Here is an 18,133-nt window from a genome sequence, read left to right on the forward strand (position 1 = left end):
AGTGACACTGGTCATTAGGAATAAGGCACCTCAGATTGTATTGGGACTTAAGGCAAAGATCCTTCATGAACAGAGAAATCCATCTAATCCACTACTGTCATGATAATAGTAGAAATAAGTTAAGTATAGACACATGGTTTTTGCACAGTATTTTAAAGTTTTCAGCACTTACTAGGAGACCCTGAATCTTGAATGGGTACCAGGGTTCTGCACATTCTGCTCCTCAAGCTTCAACCAAAGTCTATCCTCCACTTTTCTCATCCTTTAAACTCCCCAAGTTCCATCCAACTAAGTGCCTTCTCCATGTCCATCTTGCCGTCAGATGTTCTGTTTTTCCTGAGCCATGTCAAAGCTGATCCTATTCATCTCACTGCTCCCAGTTTAAATGCCACTCCCTGTGTATGTCCTGACCCTATCTAAACAGGAGTTCCCTCTTTGGGTTTTTCCTTTGGAAATGGTTGTTACTATTTATCAGTGTAACTGCTTAGTGTCTATTTCCTTTGCTAAAGGGTAAATTCTGTAGGTGCAGTGAGTGTTGCTGTCCATGGCACCCCCCTAATTTCAGTCTAGTTCATGGCAGGTGTCCTAAGTATGCGCCCAGTGAATGAATGATTAAAACATTTAAAATCTCATGCTTAATGAATGCATTTTCTTAATATGGCAAAAATTCTTAAGATCAAAAATAAGCTGATTTAATGACAATTAGTGTAACAGAAACAAATCAGGTAAATCATCGACACTCGGATAATCTAACATGTGAGGGGAACGTATTCAGTAATCAGCTCCAGCTGTCTAGAAATACAATGAGAAGATTTTAATGAATATATCTCTTTTCCCTCTTACTTAAATTAGAAAATAGAACTACAAACTTTAAAATTTAAAGGAAAAAATTAGCTAAATGTTAATATCACTGTCCTAGAAACGGGAAGAAGTTTATTCTTCTTCTAGAATTAAGGCCTGTCTCTAAATACACATTGAGCTCAAAAACATATTCTCAACAAATGTGCTTTTAAATTAAACTTTCAGATTCTGACCAGCATATTTTCTGAATTCAGATCCTCTCAAATACCAAGGCAATATATCAAATGAGAATAATCTGAGGTTATTAGCAAAATAAGAAAATTTTTTATTAAAAAGATTCATCATACAAAGAAAAACATTTTCAAAGTGTGGTGAAGAAAAGCTGCTTTCCTGATGGCCTCATTAGTAAGACATCTGTTATTTTCTACATGGTCTCTTTAAAAGACCTACCTTCCCAGGGCAATCAGTTATGATGATTGGGTTTTCTTAAAGCATACTTTAAAAGTAGGGCTCATCAGAATTTTGCTATGGTATGAAATATTTTGACTGAGGAAAACATATTTAGATATAAATGGAATTTTTAATGAATGGGCATTTGTGCTTGTAGAGAAGTTTTAATAGTTTAAGGGATAAGTGGAATGTTAAGAATGTGCAAAGCCGCCAACATTATGGGAAGACAGAGATGTTTTTACAAGCAGCTTTTCATTTAAAACAGCTTAAAATATCCTGTGTAACCCTGTGGCATTGTTTCAGCCCTGCAGGCAGATTTGCAAAGAGAAGCCTAGGGCAAAGTGAAGGGGGTTTGGTGGAATTATACTGTTTTTGGAATTTTAATTTTGTCTGATGGTCAAGTTGCTTTAATAAGAAACATGAAAAGGAATTCAGGCCTTTTGAATCATTTTGTAAATATAGCTTTGCCCTGTTTACCCGCCAGTGTGAAAATGGGCTCACACACGAGAGGATTCCCATGTGTGATACAGGCTGTGGCATTCCGTCAATGTGGCAGATGCGCTGAGACCTGGATGCTGTGAGTCAGGTCTCACTGTCCCAGCCAAGCAGGGTCACAGCAGGAAACAGAAAGACTCCTAGTTCTCACCTGTGCCCAGATCTGTCTCATAGTTGAGGGGTCTTCAGATTTCCACAAACTTCCTACAGAACAACATCTGCACAGGCAACATTTCTCAGGGATGATTTGCTGACCTTGAAACTAGTGACAATATGTGAAATATCTTATTTTGTAGATGCAAAAATGCACACTTTCCTGACTTACACAGTCACTGGTTTATTTTCATCTCTCTTATTCCCTAAAACAAAACAAAACAAAAAAAGGTATTAAATCAATTGTGTGTCTTTAAAATGATGAGTTCTTAAAATTGAGAAATGTGGGTTATGCTTTATTTACTATGAATACAAGTCAAGTTCCACTCTATGGAACTGATCACTGAAATGAATTTTTATTTAAAAGTAAGTTATTAAAATATTATATTCCCCAACCTCAAAAGCTAGAGATTTCAAAAGCTGATGCTCACGTACTGTGTTATAAACTTGTGTTTTAAAAAGATGTTGTCTGAATTCAGTAGAAAAAGGAAAAAGAAACCCGACAGCTTCCTGGTTGTTACTTCTAAGCCCCAGATCTGTTTGTGTTGGTATGAGGATGGAGAAGTTTAGATTAAAAAAAATACATGTTTTGTTTGTTTGTTTGCCTGTTTGTTTTAATTCAACAAATGGAGGGAGGAAGGGATTGTTGCTAGAGATACATTTCACATGGATCACGGGAAGGCAAATGAAATGATACTATAAAAGGATAAGAAGAAATCCTGCATAAATGTTTTTATGATTTTAAGTGTGGAAGCTCTTTCAAAATATGGCACAAAATTCAGATGCTGTGAAGGAAAAGATGCATAAACTTGACTGCATAAAATTTTAAAACATTTGTATCTCAAGAAAAAATATTTAATGACAAGTAGGAAAAGTATTTGAAATATTATTGAAAGGGGGTTAATTTTCTGACACCGAAATTTTCACTTGCAATGACTACATAAAAACGGTGAAGCCAGTTATTCAATCAAAAAGAAGCACAAAGCAGGAATTGGTTACAAATAGGAAATTTACAGGAATGGAAATTTAGGTGATGCATAAATGCATACACATATACTACACTTTAATCTCACAACTGAACAAATAGAACGGATGACTAGAAGAGTGTTTTTATCTATTAGAAAGGGCTAAGTTAAAAAAAAAAGGCAGCATTCAACATGAAAGAGGGAGAGTAGTTACCCTCCAAACTATTGATGATACAAAATTATTAATACCCATAACTTATGCCTCATAAGTTCCACATATGGAAGTCTATCGTGTAGAAAATACGTACAAAAGTGCATTACAGCCTTGCTTTTGAAGGATTCAAATAAATATTGACTCATCTAGAACAGAACACTATACAGCCATCTAAGGAACAAGGTAGAGCTATATATGCTAACAAAAAAGAAGTTAGAATATATTTTTATGTGTAAAAAGCAAAATAAGAGGCTATGTGTACAGTTCCCTTTGTGTGTGTTTTATTTAATCGTAATGATAAACACAAACAAAAATATGTAAGTATATATAGACGTAACCATGCATGAATTCTAATTTGTGAAGAAAAAATATATTCCAAATAAATAACAGTCTGAATAGTGCCTAGTTCTGGGGAAGAAAAGCGTGTATTATGTGCATTATAACTGTTTTGTTTGATCTTTCACATGCAGGCGCTATATGCCTGTTTAGGTAGTTCAACAAGAGGCTCTTAGCCTGGGGTGGCCCTAAAAGCCTTGTAGCTGACCTCAGCAAACTAAAACCAATGTCAGAGTCACTGCCCTTGAATCTGAGAAAGTGAAACTTGTGAACGACCCATCCCAGTCAACCAGGCTTTCCCAAATAAGGCCACCACTTAAGCTACAGGCAATAAAATAATTTCCTTGGTTTGCCTCCGAGTCTTCTCTGTAAAATTCTCTCCCCTGGCTCCCATTAGGGGAGACTCCTAAGCCCTTTAGATTTGATGCTACCAGATTCGAAATTTCAATGTGCCTCAGTTTACCTTTTAACATGTGCCTTGTCACTTACCAACAAGTGCTTATGAGGCAGTGGTGACAGGTGACTGTCCCATACCCCTCTCCACCCAACCTAGTCCTGCTGGGAGAAGCAACAGTGTTAACCATCTCTGTTTGAACTTCTCTGGGTGGTAAATAAATAATAATTCCATAATAACAATAAGTAATAGTTTTATACCATTATTGCTTGATTTATTGTCTTTAGAGTTATATGCCCCTGCTGTGAGACTTCTACTTCAGCTTTCTCTGCTTCAGCTTCTTTATTTTAAAGCAACTACATTTATTTCATTTAGAAAGGTTCTGTGGGCTAATAGAAGTCAGGCTCTTAAAATGGTGCTTGATATATGGTAACATATTTGATATGTTAATTAGGATTATTTTATATCATTGATATTAACAATTTAATCTTACTTATACTACCTCTTTGGCCCACGTTTGATAGATATGCCATTATTTCTAGGCCTACTCTTGGTTAACTGGTAATCAATCCTCTAACAGATTCTCCCAGTTGGAAGGGGCTCCTTACCCCTAAGAAGACATTAGCACTTCCATGCTGCACTAGCCTGCCTTTCCTCCCTCCCATTTACTGCACATCTGGCCTCTTGGCCCCTTCAGAGAGAGAATTCTCAGGTGTTCAATGCCCTGCTTGCCTGCGGCATCATCTTTTGTATAATTTTGGCTCAGTCATTATCACTCTGTCTGCTTCTCTCCACCCTCGAATACCTTATCTTGCATTTATAACATAGGGGCCAAAGTCTTCATCTAATGATGCCCCTGTGATGTATGAACTCTTTCTTGGAGACAAAGCTAAAATAAAGCATCTACCACCTGCAATCCTTCTGAAATAATGTGTTTAGTATTGCAGTTGGAACTGTATTAAGCTACAATTAAATTGAAAATTTTAATTCCTTTTTAAGCTACAGCACCCAAAAGATTTTCGTATTTTATTAAATTCAAACTAACCATGTTGAAGGGTTTTGGGTATATTTGCTTGTCCTTGGGTCAATTTCTTAAATCTTCTGTGCCTCAGTTTTCTCATCAACAAAATAAAAATAATACTACCTTCCTCATTAGAGTTAAGTGTCTAAATGATACAATAAATTGATATATTACAGGAGATGTTCAACAAATAACGTCTGGAATTAAAGTGATGATGATGGTGGTGGCGGTGATGAGATGATGGTGGTGGTGGAGTTGGTGGTGGTGTGGTAATGGTGATAGTGATGGTGATGATGGCAGTGGCGATGATGGTGATGGTGGAGGTGGTTGGTGCTGGTGGTAGTGATGATGGTGGTGATGGTAGTGATTAAGATGATGATAGAGTGAAAATGATAATGCCTTTTTATAAAAGTTGTATCTGAAAGATATAACAGGTTTTCAGCAAATACTACCTGTTGCTAAGGGGGTGAAGATGATGATGGTGGTGGTGGTGGTGGTGGTGGTGGTGGTGATGATAATGATGATGGTGGTGGTGGTGGTGGTGGTGGTGGTGATGATGATGATGATAATGATGATGGTGGTGGTGATAACAAAACCTACTGTTTTTGAGCATTGCAAAATTCTGACTAGCTTTATTCATGACACCAAAAGGTTCATGTTGGCACACATAGTTCTTTAGTTGTCCAACCTGTATCTTAAGAAAAATACAGATATTTCAACCAAAATTAATTGATTCAGTTAGATACTTATGGATGTATGCATACATTGTTCTCCAGCGTGCAGACTAAAACTTTGTTTCTCGGAACTGGTTCCCATGTCAGTTCGTGAGGGCCAGACTCCTGTAAACTTGGGTCTATTGTAGTGTGGGGAAGGCTGCCTTGCCTCTCTGTTGACCTTTGGGTGTATGTTTGCAGCGCCTGCATTGGGGCCCAGGACCCTTACTGTGGCTGGGACATGGTGATGAAGAAATGCACGAGTCTGGAGGACAGCCTGAACATGACGCAGTGGGAGCAGATCACCTCCACCTGTCCTGTAAGTGTGCATGTTCTCCAGCCTCAGAAAGCACTGTCCATAGGAACCCAGCTGTGCTAAATCTGAGCCTAAAGCTCAGTGGTGTCCACACATCTGGAATCTTCCTTGCAAACCCCGTCTGCGCTCTCTCATTCCGCTCAGATCTTTCACCAGAGCCACACAAGATGTTGCCATAAACTTTTTGTCTGCTTTGAAGAGACATGTCTTAAGAGAAAACACTGCTGATTTGAAAATGGAGTGTAATATCTCTGTACCATTCTTGGATCTTCTCTCCAGAGGTTGGTGTGGACTATTATGCCCTTTTTAGCATTAATAAAATAGTGACATCCACACCCATCAATTTCCCTCGGGAGCTATAATTCTAGAAACTGATATAAGTAGAGCTTTTAAAAGAATAAAATAAGGGATATTACTGTTGGAACCCATGTGGGACAGTCTTCTAGATTCTGCTCAGGGGCAGGGGAAGGTCTGAGAGAAACAGTATGATGGCCATTCCCACTATGAACCCACAGAATGAAGAGAGACTCACTTCCCTTTAGGGCCAGATTCTCTGAATTTAGGAAAACAATTTCCTTTGCCAATTTATTTGTTTGAGGCCCTGCTTGCAGGAACCAGCTTATTTGTTTTCTTTTGTCTTTAGAACTCTTAACGTAGTAATCTCAAATTCTTCTGTTCTCAGCCCATATGAGCAATGGCTATGAACCTCCACATATTTGAAAACTGATTGAGTCACTGTGCTGTCACCTAGCTGCTGATCTCTGTGACTGTCCCCGCTGACATAACCTCTGCAAGACAGAGGAAGGAAAAGAAACAGCACGTTCTGTTACCTGAAATCTGTGCTGTTTCTCTGAGGCAAAACTGCTTGAGGCACCCGGACCGGACAGTCCCTCTGTTTCCTATCAAGGAACCTGCGCTATTTCATTACTTAAACCATCTATTCACAAGCCTGTCCTTCGGTTTTTAAAGGGAATTAGGCAACGTGGAGTGAGGAAGGCCAGGGTTAGTAAAAGCAGCATCAAATCCCAGATCTGGGCACAAAATCGAAGCTGTTTATTGCAAAGGTGTGTGATCACCGCCTTGGGCCTTCCAGCAGAGCTTTGCCGTGGGGTTCACTGCCAGTCCTTTGGTTTGTGGAGCTTCAGCTCTCTGAGGTTAGAAGCAAACTTTTCTTCAGTGTTTCTTGAAATTGATTAGAAAAATGCTGGTATTTGTGCTAAGTTTTCTCATTTCTGAAGAATGCTAAAAATCACAGAGATACCTTTGTAGCTGGAGAAAACATAAATGTAGTTCTAAATTACGAGCATATACTTTAAGGACCAATCTTCTTAGAGGTGTTTGACCTTGCATTTTTAATGGCAAAAAGTGCAAAAGAAGATCATAACAGTTTTTAAGCAGTAAGGGCATCTTCTGTGACTGTGGTTTAGTGGCTGTCTGAGACATCCACTTGTAAAAATAGCTTGCAAGATATCTATTTGTAAAAAGATAAACTGAGGTGTGTTAAAAATTTTAAGAGTTTATTTGAATAAAAATCAGTTCCAATCAAGCAACATCCAATCTAGCAGATAGAATAGAGCTCTGAGGAGCTGTACAAAATCAGACTTTCATAGGCAGAAGTAAGTGAGAACAAGGAAGTGACACTAGGCAACAAGAGCAGGTTGATTATTAGATGGCAAGGATCTATCAGACAGATGACCTAACTAGTGCTAGTCAAGCATTTCCTGATTAGTTGAAGATTCCTCTTCTAGAAGAACCAAAACTGTAATTAAGTCAAGTCTCAGTTTGGTGACATGGGGCTTAGCATAAGAAACTCCATTTTGGGTCTGTAGGGGTTTTTTTGTTTGTTTGTTTGTTTTTAAGCTTTATTTACTTATTTGAGAGATTAAGGGAGAGAGAGCATGAGTGCGCATGAGTGGGGGGAGGGGCAGAAGGAGAAAATTTTCAAGTAGGTTCCCCACTGAGCATAGAGCTGGACTCAAGCCTCCATTTCATAACCCATGATATCATGACCAGAGCTGAAACCAAGAGTCAGACACTTAACCAACTGAACCACCCAGTTGTAGTTTTATTTTTTAGCAGCTATATTAATTGTGTATCTCTTTCTAAAAATCTCTTAGAAATGAGCTAAATGAAAATTATTAGCATTATTACAGAGCTGTCTTAGAAAGATTTTTTAAAAGCTATTAAAATATAATTTTGCTCTATGATATTTGTTTATTTTGACTAAAATAGAAGAAAGGTTTGATTGTATTGGTCAAACCTACTGTATTTCATCATTTCTGATATGCCCTTGTTGTTTTATAAGGGAAAAAAAATGTTGCCATGTGCTGCAAGATGCAAATTGATTTCAAAGATGTATACTATATAAACATGCAGTATACATACTATATGCTATATATATAGTATACATACATGCACACACATATATTTAAAAATCTTATAATCAGTTAAATAATTTTACCTACATATCTTTATCCAAAGGAAATTAAGCATTATAAGGTGAAAGATTTTTGAATGAGACCAGAGCATCTTATATCCAATGTAAAGACCCAAGTTGAATAATGAAAGTGGATATGCTACTAACATGGAGCTCAGTAGGAGTTAGACAAACGTGAAGTACACTGAGGGTCATAGCAGACTCTGTGGGAACCAAGTAAATCTTCATGAACTTCAGACCAAAGACTCAGCACCACTGAGTTCTCAAAAGTCAATGCTGTGGTCAAAACCCAGGCAGATCCTCCACTGTCTAGAGAGTTCCACCTGGTAATGGACTTAGTGCCCTAGGAAACCTGTTTTCCACTAAAAGATCCCTATTTTAAAATGTTTATGGATTTCTATTGTCCAGGAGACAGAGCAATAGTTAACTGATGTATATAGATTAACATTTTGGTGGCTTATATAAATTATATTGAAAACATTATTCTCAGTTTAAGAGATTTGAAGTGCTCGAATAAGATCTGAATTTACAGATCTAGAGTGATTTGAATATTATTTATATTTTACAAAGCTTGCAGTGACACTTAACAAGGATAGCATAGTCTTAAGAATGTACTGAGATTTATTTATGCCCAAATTCCATCCACATCCCTTGTGGGTACATGATCACCAGTATACTATCTCATACGATGGCTCCCTGTTCCTAAATACATCATGCAACAACTAGGAAAACACGTATACTAAATAAGCACCTCAAAGTCTTGCAGTAACTGGCTCTCTCCCAGGATACTAAGTAATACCTTCTCAGTGAAAAGATACTTTAGCAGTGATTAAGCTCAGAGCCCTCCATTTAGATAGCAGCACCACAGACCAGAGTCTAAAGGGTTTATAGAAGATTCTAAAACTACATTGGGAAAGAAATCAGGACTTAAATCCAGTGGTTCTGACATTATCCTCAATCTACAAGACAATGACATTTCCAGCTGTCAGCATCTCCCCGGAGCTGTAGCTGATAGGTGCACCCAGCAGGTGACCCAGTGGTCACCTTGCAATATTATGCTCAGATAGTAGGTGAGACATTATTTCTGAATTTTATAGTGAAATATACTATAAAAGAAGAAGAAAGGAGCTAAGGTTAATTGTGTGTCTACACAATGTGCTGAGTGCCATGTTAGGCCATTTCAATGGATTATCTCATTTAATGTCATGATCACACTGGGGATAAGTATGAGTGCTTCCATTTTAAAGACTGCCCCTATTCACCCATCCTATCCGAGGCCAGTAGTGCTCCTATGTACCCCTCCTCAAAGGTAGCTAGCTTTCCTTCATGCAGTTAATTCATGGACGGAGATTAGGGATATTAAGTTGATGTCATATATGAGACCCTCCTTTCCAAGGAGCACATCCTGTTGTGTTACAATCTCTGACCAAAAAGACATGAAACTTTAAAAATAAATAAAGGAAGATATTTTGATTTCTGAAAAAGCACCCCAGTAGAAAATAGAAGACTTTGATTTAATTATTAGAATAACAGTTGGAGTATAAAAGAACCTAAAGATACACTCCAGGGATCTCTGTACCCATCAAATGTATCCACCTCTTTGGTTTCTTGGGAATTAATGAATTGACATGAGTGAATCAAATGTGGGATTATAGATTATGCTTGTGAACAAAAATTGAATCTTGCTTAGCTACCATTTGTAAATCCATTATTTCCTAGGTGAAGGGAATTTTGCTATTATACAATTAGGGATAAAAGTGTACAGTGCCGTTTTCCATAAGACTCTCATCAGGGAAGTGTCTATGAATCACATTATGGAATGAAGTGACTGAGATCACAGGCTCTGGATGAGCTTATTGGGACTGATTCTTGGGTCTTTACAACCAGTGAGACTGGGTAAATTGAGCCTCATCTGAACCTCAGTTTGCCTCTCTGTAGAATGGGATGTGGGTACCAGGACCATCGTGAACATTGTAGAGTTAACACATGGACGTCACTCATCACAGTGCCTGACAAACGCTAAACTACCTATATGTGGTATATGTCCTACTGTGGCTTAATATTTAATAAAACAAAGCACATACCTCAAATAGTCTCTTGGCAGAAGCCTAGAGATAGCACAACCACACGTAATATATTCTAGACGGCTTTATTTCTAAGAAAAACTAATAAAATATAAAAATAATCATGTGGGAAAGGGGAGCAGCAGAACCTGCCCCATTATTCACAGATTTGTTCTGTAGGCAGATTCTCAAGCTAATACAGTCAGGGTCAAAAGGAGCATGTGGTTAAATGCGATGCAGAGTTTGACTGCCCACGTGCTTTTCTGCATGTTGCAGGTTCTTCTTGCTCCAAAAGTTAATAGAACCAGCTGCTGTGGTCCTGGATTGAAAATGCTGCCCCTCAACGTCTACAGCTTCCCCACCCCTGGCCAAAACAGAAAGCCCCTGCTCTTACCCTGAGAACTGCAATCACTAAGTTTCCTTACTACCAAGTACCCAGGGCAATGCCTCTTCTTTCTCAGTGTTTTTGCTGTAGTAACCATTTTGTGTTTTTCTACCCCATTCCACAGAATTCTCTCATTTATCGTCACTTATTTCAAATTCGTCCTCTTTTATTTACTCTGTTGTATTAGCTCATCCCTTGCTCATCCAGACATGTGGATGAGAACATGTACAGTATCTCTTTGCCTGAAGACTATGATCTTAGACTAGTGCCCCAAATGGACTGGCAGGGGTGGGGGGACGGGGATGACTAGTGCAGTGGATACTTTCTTTCCCTCTGCGTTTTACTGAGATATCATTGCCAGCACTGTATAAGGTTAAAGTGTACGGCATAGTGACTTCCCTACGTATGTTGTGAAGCGACCACCACAGTAAGTTCAGCTAACACCCATCATCTCATATAAATAGCCCCCACCCCTGAACGTTTTTCTTTTCCTTGTGAAACAAAGGATCTCCTCTCTTAGCAACACTCAAATGTCCCATCCAGAGTGTGAATGAACTCTAGTCATCGCGTTGTGCAGGACAACCCCCAAGACTTATTTATCTTAAAACTGGAAGTTTATACCTTTGACCCCAGCTCCACACCTCTTGTAACTAGAAATCTGACCTCTTTTTTTGCTCTTTTTTTTGATTTCATGTATAAGTGATATTGTTCAGTATTTGTCTTTCTCGGTCTGACTTATTGCACATAGGATAGTGCCTTCTGGGTGCATTCATGTGTTCCCAAATGGCAAGATTTCCTTCTCTGTTGTGGCTGAATATAGTATTCCATTATATGTGTGTGTATACGTATACATGATATTTTCTCTATCCATCCATCCAACCGTCGATGGGCACTTGGCTGTCTCCATGTCTTGGCTATTGTTTTGTTTTGTTTTGTTTTTAAAGATTTTATTTATTTATTCATGTGAGACACACAGAGAGAGAGAAGCAGAGACACAGGCAGAGGGAGAAGCAGGCTCCATGCAGGGAGCCCGATGTGGGACTCGATCCTGGGTCTCCAGGATCACGCCCTGGGCTGAAGGCAGGCGCTCAACCACTGAGCCACCTAGGGATCCCCTGTCTTGTCTGCTGTAAGTACCCCTGCAGTGATAACAGGAGGGCCACAGGCTCTTCAGCATAGTGATTTGTTTTCCTTCAGCTATAAACCCAGAAGTAGAATATGCTGGATCTTATGGTAGTTTACTTTTAACTTCCTGAGAAACAATGGTTCTAATCTGGAGAAAGTTTTGCCCCCAGGGACATTTAGCAATGTCTGGAGAAATTCTGTTTTTGTTTTTGTTTTAAAGATTTATTTATTTGAGAGCGACAGAGAGCATGAGCGGGGTGAGGGTCAGAGGGAGAAGCAGACTCCCCGCTGAGCAGGGAGCCCAATGTGGGGCTCAATCCCATGACTCCGGGATCATGACCTGAGCCGATGGCAGATGCCCAACCGACTGAGCCACCCAGGCGCCCCTGGAGAAATTTTGGTTGTCACAACCAGGGACGGTGGGGTGCTAGCATCCAGTGGGTGGGGGTAAGGGATGCCACTAACGTGCAGAGCAGCCCCTACAACAAAGAATTATCCAGCCCAAATGTCAGTAGTGCTGACATTTTAAAACTCTGGTCTCGTGGAAAGGAAAATGCTGACTAGCACTTCAGATTACACCTCCTGAATCGTGAGTTAGGCAGTCTTTGGCAAGTTATAAAATTTCCTTACATCTAGGTTTGCTCTTTCTGTAAAAATAGTATGTAATAATTGTGTCCAGTAGTATAGCACCTGCCTAAACAGAATTGAATTCCCTGTGAGTAGGGTTTTAAGAAGGACCGGGTTCATCCTAGCGACGGGGAGGCAGCAGGGTTGGGGCTGATTCTGCTGCCCAGTCTGGGGAGGTGGTGCGCGAGCAGCTGTCTTACATGCTGGGCCTTCTGTTGATCTCAGGAGCACCAGGCACAGAGCCCTCACATAACAGAGAGAGTGTGTGCTCCTCTTATCTGGAGGAAAATCATTTCTGGGATTCTCTTCCAGTCTCCTCTTGAGTCCCATTGACCAGAATCAGGTCACACGTTGTTTCTTGGACCGGACACTGGCCCAGGTGGGTGGGGTTCCCATGATAGTCTTAGGCTAACTCCTGTTAAGTGCGTGGCTGGTGATGCTCACCCAGCCCTGCCATCTCCCCAGAATGGTGAGGAATAATTCCCAGGACGAACTCTAGACCCTGTGTATTCAAAGTGACTCTTTCATAAATACCCACCTACCCCGGCAGGTGTTCTTGCCCTTTGGGCTGAAGAAACAGATTTCCAGGTTCTCTCCAGGACTTGAGATTTATTTCAAGAGAGCATACGAATTGGACAGGAACCAGACAGTGGCTGTGATCCCTCCTCTCCACATCTGTCTGTCTCACCACCTGCCTGTTTCTCTCTCACACACTCTTGGTTTTCTACTTGTCTCTCTCCTTTTCTAACCATCCACTGATAAATTTAGCCTGCACGAAGTTTACTTGGCTGTGAGTTTGACTCATGACCACACAATCTAAATATGTTTCCATCATAAACGGCCCTCTTTCAACAATCTGGATAATTTCTGTTTCCATACGCTTTCATTTGTCATCATCACGATGTATTTCTCACAGTCTCACCAGTCTTCAGTCTCTCAGTGTTCTGTGCCGTGGGTTTCAGATTTCCTTTAAACCTCCTATTGCTAAAGAGATCCCAACAGTCGGAAGGCGCGTTTCCCTCCTATGTTAGGACGAAGGAACAGAGGCCCAGGGGGTTTGGAGAGAATCTTGTTTGCCCTACTCTGCCCTACTCTATCCCCAAACAGTCAGACCTTTTGAAAGTTTCTGGTTAATAGTGTGGGGATTCATAAACCTTCAGAAATCACGGCAGCGCCCCCTCCCTACCTTACCCCTCGTATCTCCACACAGAAGAGGCAAAGGGAAGGGACAAGATGTTTCACAGAGCCTCTTCTGATAGCGCTCTGTGCTGGGCGGTCCTCACCCCCTCCCCATCTACTCTGTGGCCCACAGGCCCCACCTGCCCCACATCTGGCTGCCTCCCACCTAGGCTCCCCTGTGGTCTTGGGTTTAGGCCACAGGAGGCATGGGCAAGAGTGGAGAGTCTGGGGTATTTCTTCCTTGCCCCCTCCAGCGTAGACTGCAGCTCTGTCAGGCTACCCTCCCCAGGCTCTGCCTCTGGCCCAGCTGCCATAACCTGTTCCCTGTCTCTGAAAGTCCTACAATTGTTACAAGTTTGGATTTAAAGGCACTTGGGGCTTTGTTAGCTTGAGTTCCATGTTCAGTCACAGTGAAGGCCACAGCTGGTCCTCCCTGCCCCAGAGCCCGATGGGCCAGAGGTGAGGGTGGATGGAAGATGGACTGGGAGCTCCCAAGTGGCAGGGCCTTTGCTGCTTGAAGGACACTTTTGTGTGAGGAATTAGTGGCTTGGCTGTCATGTGAGGCTCGGTTCTCCCAGAAAACACTGAAGACTCCAGGGAAAGTTAACTTCAGAGTGGGAGCCGCACTTTTATCCTGGCTGGACGGGGCGGTTACAGGGACCTTGGAAATAGGGATGTTTTCCTCTTGGGAGAAAGGTGCTTTGGGTGTTCACTCTCTCTCTGGGTCAGGTCCAGAGAGTCACCTCCAATCCAGCGCCATTCCCTCCTCTTTGCTTCTTATGGAAAGAGCCAGGCATGGCAGGGGATTCTGGGTTTTCATCCACCTCAGGGGACATAAAAGGTTAGAGTATTGACAAGAAAGGGGGAGGGAGAGGGTCCCACTGTGGCAGCTGGAGGCGACCAAGCAGACAAGTCAGAGCAAGCGAACATGTTTCATGTGGCCTCTTTCCTTCCGTGTTTGGAGAAATGATGCAAGAAAAGTAAAGCTCCCCTGTGTTTTTCACCTGGTGCTGGTGTTTTTCTGAACTGATGAAGTACAGGGAGAGTTAGAAGCCTCAAAAGAATGAATTGCTTTGTCCATGGAGTCCTCTCTTGGGAGGATGATGGGTCTTTAAAAGTGTAAGGACCAGTTGGGGGTGGGAGTGGGAAGTTGGGTCAACAGGCAGCCGAGGGACAAGGGAAAGCATGCTATCATGTGCAGTCAGACCTCTTCGTTTGTCATGTTTTCTAGGAAACACCTAAGTCCCATATGCAATTTAGAAGGTGTGGCGTCTAGGCCTTCTGCCGGCTGTTGCCTTTTTGGGCAGGGTGACTGACAGCTCGGTTCCAGGAGCCTGGGGTGATGGGAATACCCTGTGACTTCTAAGCAGCTCTACTGTCAGATGTGACCTGGAGTCCTCCAGTCTCTCTGCCTGGTCCCGAACACCGTGTGCCTAGGCGAGGGCCAGCGCTGGCCCCTGGCAGCCTCCCCAGATCCTGCGTGTAGGCTGGGCCACACAGCCCCGCTCAGAACTCAGCCCTTGGTCCTGCACCAGCGTGAGGCATCAGATTCATGCCGGCCCTTCCTTGCCCACTTGCCAGCACTTGCAGGGTGGTTACGGTGTGGCTCTGGCCGGGGTGTGCCTAGCCATCAATCAGTCCAGTTGCAGTTGTTTTAATAAGCTGTAAGTTAAATGTCAGTTTGCGGTGACATTTGAGCCAGGCTAGGTCTTAAATACAACTATTTGAACTCTCAGTCTTTTTTTTTAAGGGATGTAAAGATGGAACAGAGTTGTACATCTGTGATTTTTCACTCTGGTTCTGCTTATTCTTTGGGTTTCTCAACATTAGTGGACAATTCTGGGATGACCTGATTGCCAAGCCATTAGCATTCTTCACTCCTGTCCCCCTCCCCCTCCCTCCTTTTCTTCCTCCTCCTCCTCCCCCATCCTCCTCTTCCTCCTGCATCCTCTTCCTCCTCTTCCTCTCCTTCCTCCTTCTCCTCTTCCTCCTTCTCCTCTTTCTCTTCTTCCTTCTCTTCCTCCCCATCTACCTCTTCCTCTTCCTTCCCACTTCCTCCTCTTCCTCCTCCTCCCCATCCTCCTCTTCCTCTTCCTTTTCCTCCTCCATCCTCCTCTTTCTCCTCCTCCCCCTCCTCCTCCCCAGTTCCTCTTCTTCCTCCTCCTCCTCCTCTTCCTCCCCTTCCTCTTTCTCCTCCTTCTCTTCCTCCTCCACCCACCTCTTCCTTTTCCTTTCCATCCTCCTCTTCCTCCTCCTCCCTCCTCCAGCACTCTCTCCACCAATGACCTCTGCTGCATTATGTTATCATGAAATACCTCCCCGTTCATCCCTCTTTAACTGTAACATTAAAACATTCTAAACGTGTTCTGATTGTGCTAGGAGAGGCTTTCAGTTTTTCTGTTTCCAGCCTTAACCCTTGCTGACATCCTCACTTGTATCCTCTTCCTAGATAAGGAATCTCACCGTGGACGGGCACTTCGGCGCGTGGTCTCCATGGACACCCTGCACGCACACCGATGGCAGCGCTGGGGGGTCCTGCCTGTGTCGCACCCGCACCTGTGACAGCCCGGCCCCCCAGTGCGGCGGCTGGCAATGTGAGGGCCCCCGCATGGAGATCGCCAACTGTTCAAGGTGTGTCCCCCCAACACTGGTGCAGCTCCGTGTGGACGTGCAGACTGTGGGGGGTGGAAGTCCTTCGTAGTGTCCTTCCCTTTTCAAGAGAAGGGTATCAAAAGACATACACTTACTACAGAACACATAAAAGTTATGTGATCTACAGAAGGAGATTTTAAATTATAAATTAGATTATAATTTATAATCTAAACCTGTGTAATATGTTCATTGCTAGATTAGGAAAAATATTTTTAATGGGCATACTGTTATTGACTTGTTTGAGGGAAACATCCATATCAATTAAAATCCTCTTCAGGAACATCTAGCCTAATAGTCCCTTCTGGTAGGACACGATACATTTGCTGTGAACTGACCTAACCCATGTGGCTCTTCACAGTGGTCCCTTTCCTTTGCCAACGTCAGTGACCCTAGTGTCTAGAAGCATGAGAGTGCTATCAACCCTCCACCCTGACTTTGCCATTAGGTGGTTCCTGAGAATTAAAGTGAGTCTGAAATCAGATTTGGCCACACCTTGACACAGCCGATTCTTACAAATGGAGTTCCAGTTCCCCATCCCTCGGGCCTGCTGACATGTATGCACATGGAGGTTCTCAGAAGGCAGATGTGATGCTTCTGGCAGCACCTCAGCCAACCCCTTAGTCAGACTGCTATCAAGGCAGACACTTCATGAAAGAGAGCCCCTAGCCCTGCACCCAGTCCCTGCACAGACAGAGGTGCATGCATAGTGTATCAGCCCACCCAATCCTGACATCACTTAAGGCATCAAACAAAAATTATTCCTGCAGCACAGGTACTAAGTGCCCCCTCATGCAGATTCGGGAAGTGACATGCACTTGGCCTCCTTTGGAGTGTGAGCAGCAAGGTGGCATAGTTTTGACAGTCTCAGAAGCTATCCATAGAGTCAGTATTCCCGAATGTGATGTAAAGGACAGATCTGGGGTGGCTGCTAGATTTCACATGCCTGTGCATGACTTGGCACATGCACCATGTCTGTACCTGCACAGTACAAGTGTCCTGGGGCAGTGGTCCTCACAGCAACTTGCTCATCTGCCCCCTAAAAGAATATTGCTAAACTAGCTACCCCTCAAACACTTGTAGATTGGCATATATTTTTTTTTATCAAAAGTTTTAACAGTTGCAGAGAAATAATCTCTGTTACGTCACTATTTAAATGTGTAATGGTATCCAAATGCCTTAGTGATTTCATAGCTACCTGCCCATTTAAAAAATCAATCAGCAGGCTCTAATTTAACATTTAGAAAATGTATGTTTTTCCTTCTGTGAATTTCCTATTTCTATTCTCTTTCTCTCATAGAATCTTATCCAAATATATTATGTTTCTATGTTTAAAAGTCTTATATTGATTACTATATCATACCTCTCTGTGACTACCACAATAGCAAATTATATGAATGGAATTGAAAAACCAAATCTTTATTTCTGATAACCATAGGCTTTACATTTTAAATATTTATTTTGAAAATTAGCTTACTATGAATATTAACATCATGAATGTTACACATTTTGACAATTTTTTGAAACTAAAATGTCAGATTTTATTGGAAATCCATTACTTCAGGCAATTGTTTTTAACTCCCAACTATTTTTCCTATTCAGGCATGAATGCAGCCTCTTGTCTGACTTGGGGAGGGCTTAGCATCAATTCCATTCTTACTAGTTACAAGCACTGACAAGTACGGCTCCCATAAGTAGATGGAAATATAAGATTACAGCATTTTCACTCACTTTTCTGAATTCTTTTGAAGTCATCTGCCAAAAGTATGGTAATCTAATAGCCAAAGATTGCTTTTATTGCTTCATATCA

At 41.8% G+C, this 18,133-nt stretch overlaps 1 protein-coding gene across 14 annotated transcripts in view; it reads left to right on the plus strand.

Annotated features, from left to right (window-relative positions):
- SEMA5A (semaphorin 5A) overlaps window positions 1–18,133 on the plus strand; it is a 475,568-nt gene that overhangs the window by 374,401 nt on the left and 83,034 nt on the right. For all 14 annotated transcript variants that reach the window (XM_072807361.1, XM_072807363.1, XM_072807354.1 and 11 more), the window contains 2 exons: window positions 5,744–5,861; window positions 16,124–16,305. In XM_072807361.1, the coding sequence (XP_072663462.1) occupies window positions 5,744–5,861; window positions 16,124–16,305 (300 nt within the window). The remainder of the gene's footprint in view (window positions 1–5,743; window positions 5,862–16,123; window positions 16,306–18,133) is intronic.

This window comes from Canis lupus, chromosome 31 (assembly GCF_048164855.1).
Source record: "Canis lupus baileyi chromosome 31, mCanLup2.hap1, whole genome shotgun sequence".
In the NCBI taxonomy this organism is placed as follows: Eukaryota; Metazoa; Chordata; class Mammalia; order Carnivora; family Canidae; genus Canis; species Canis lupus.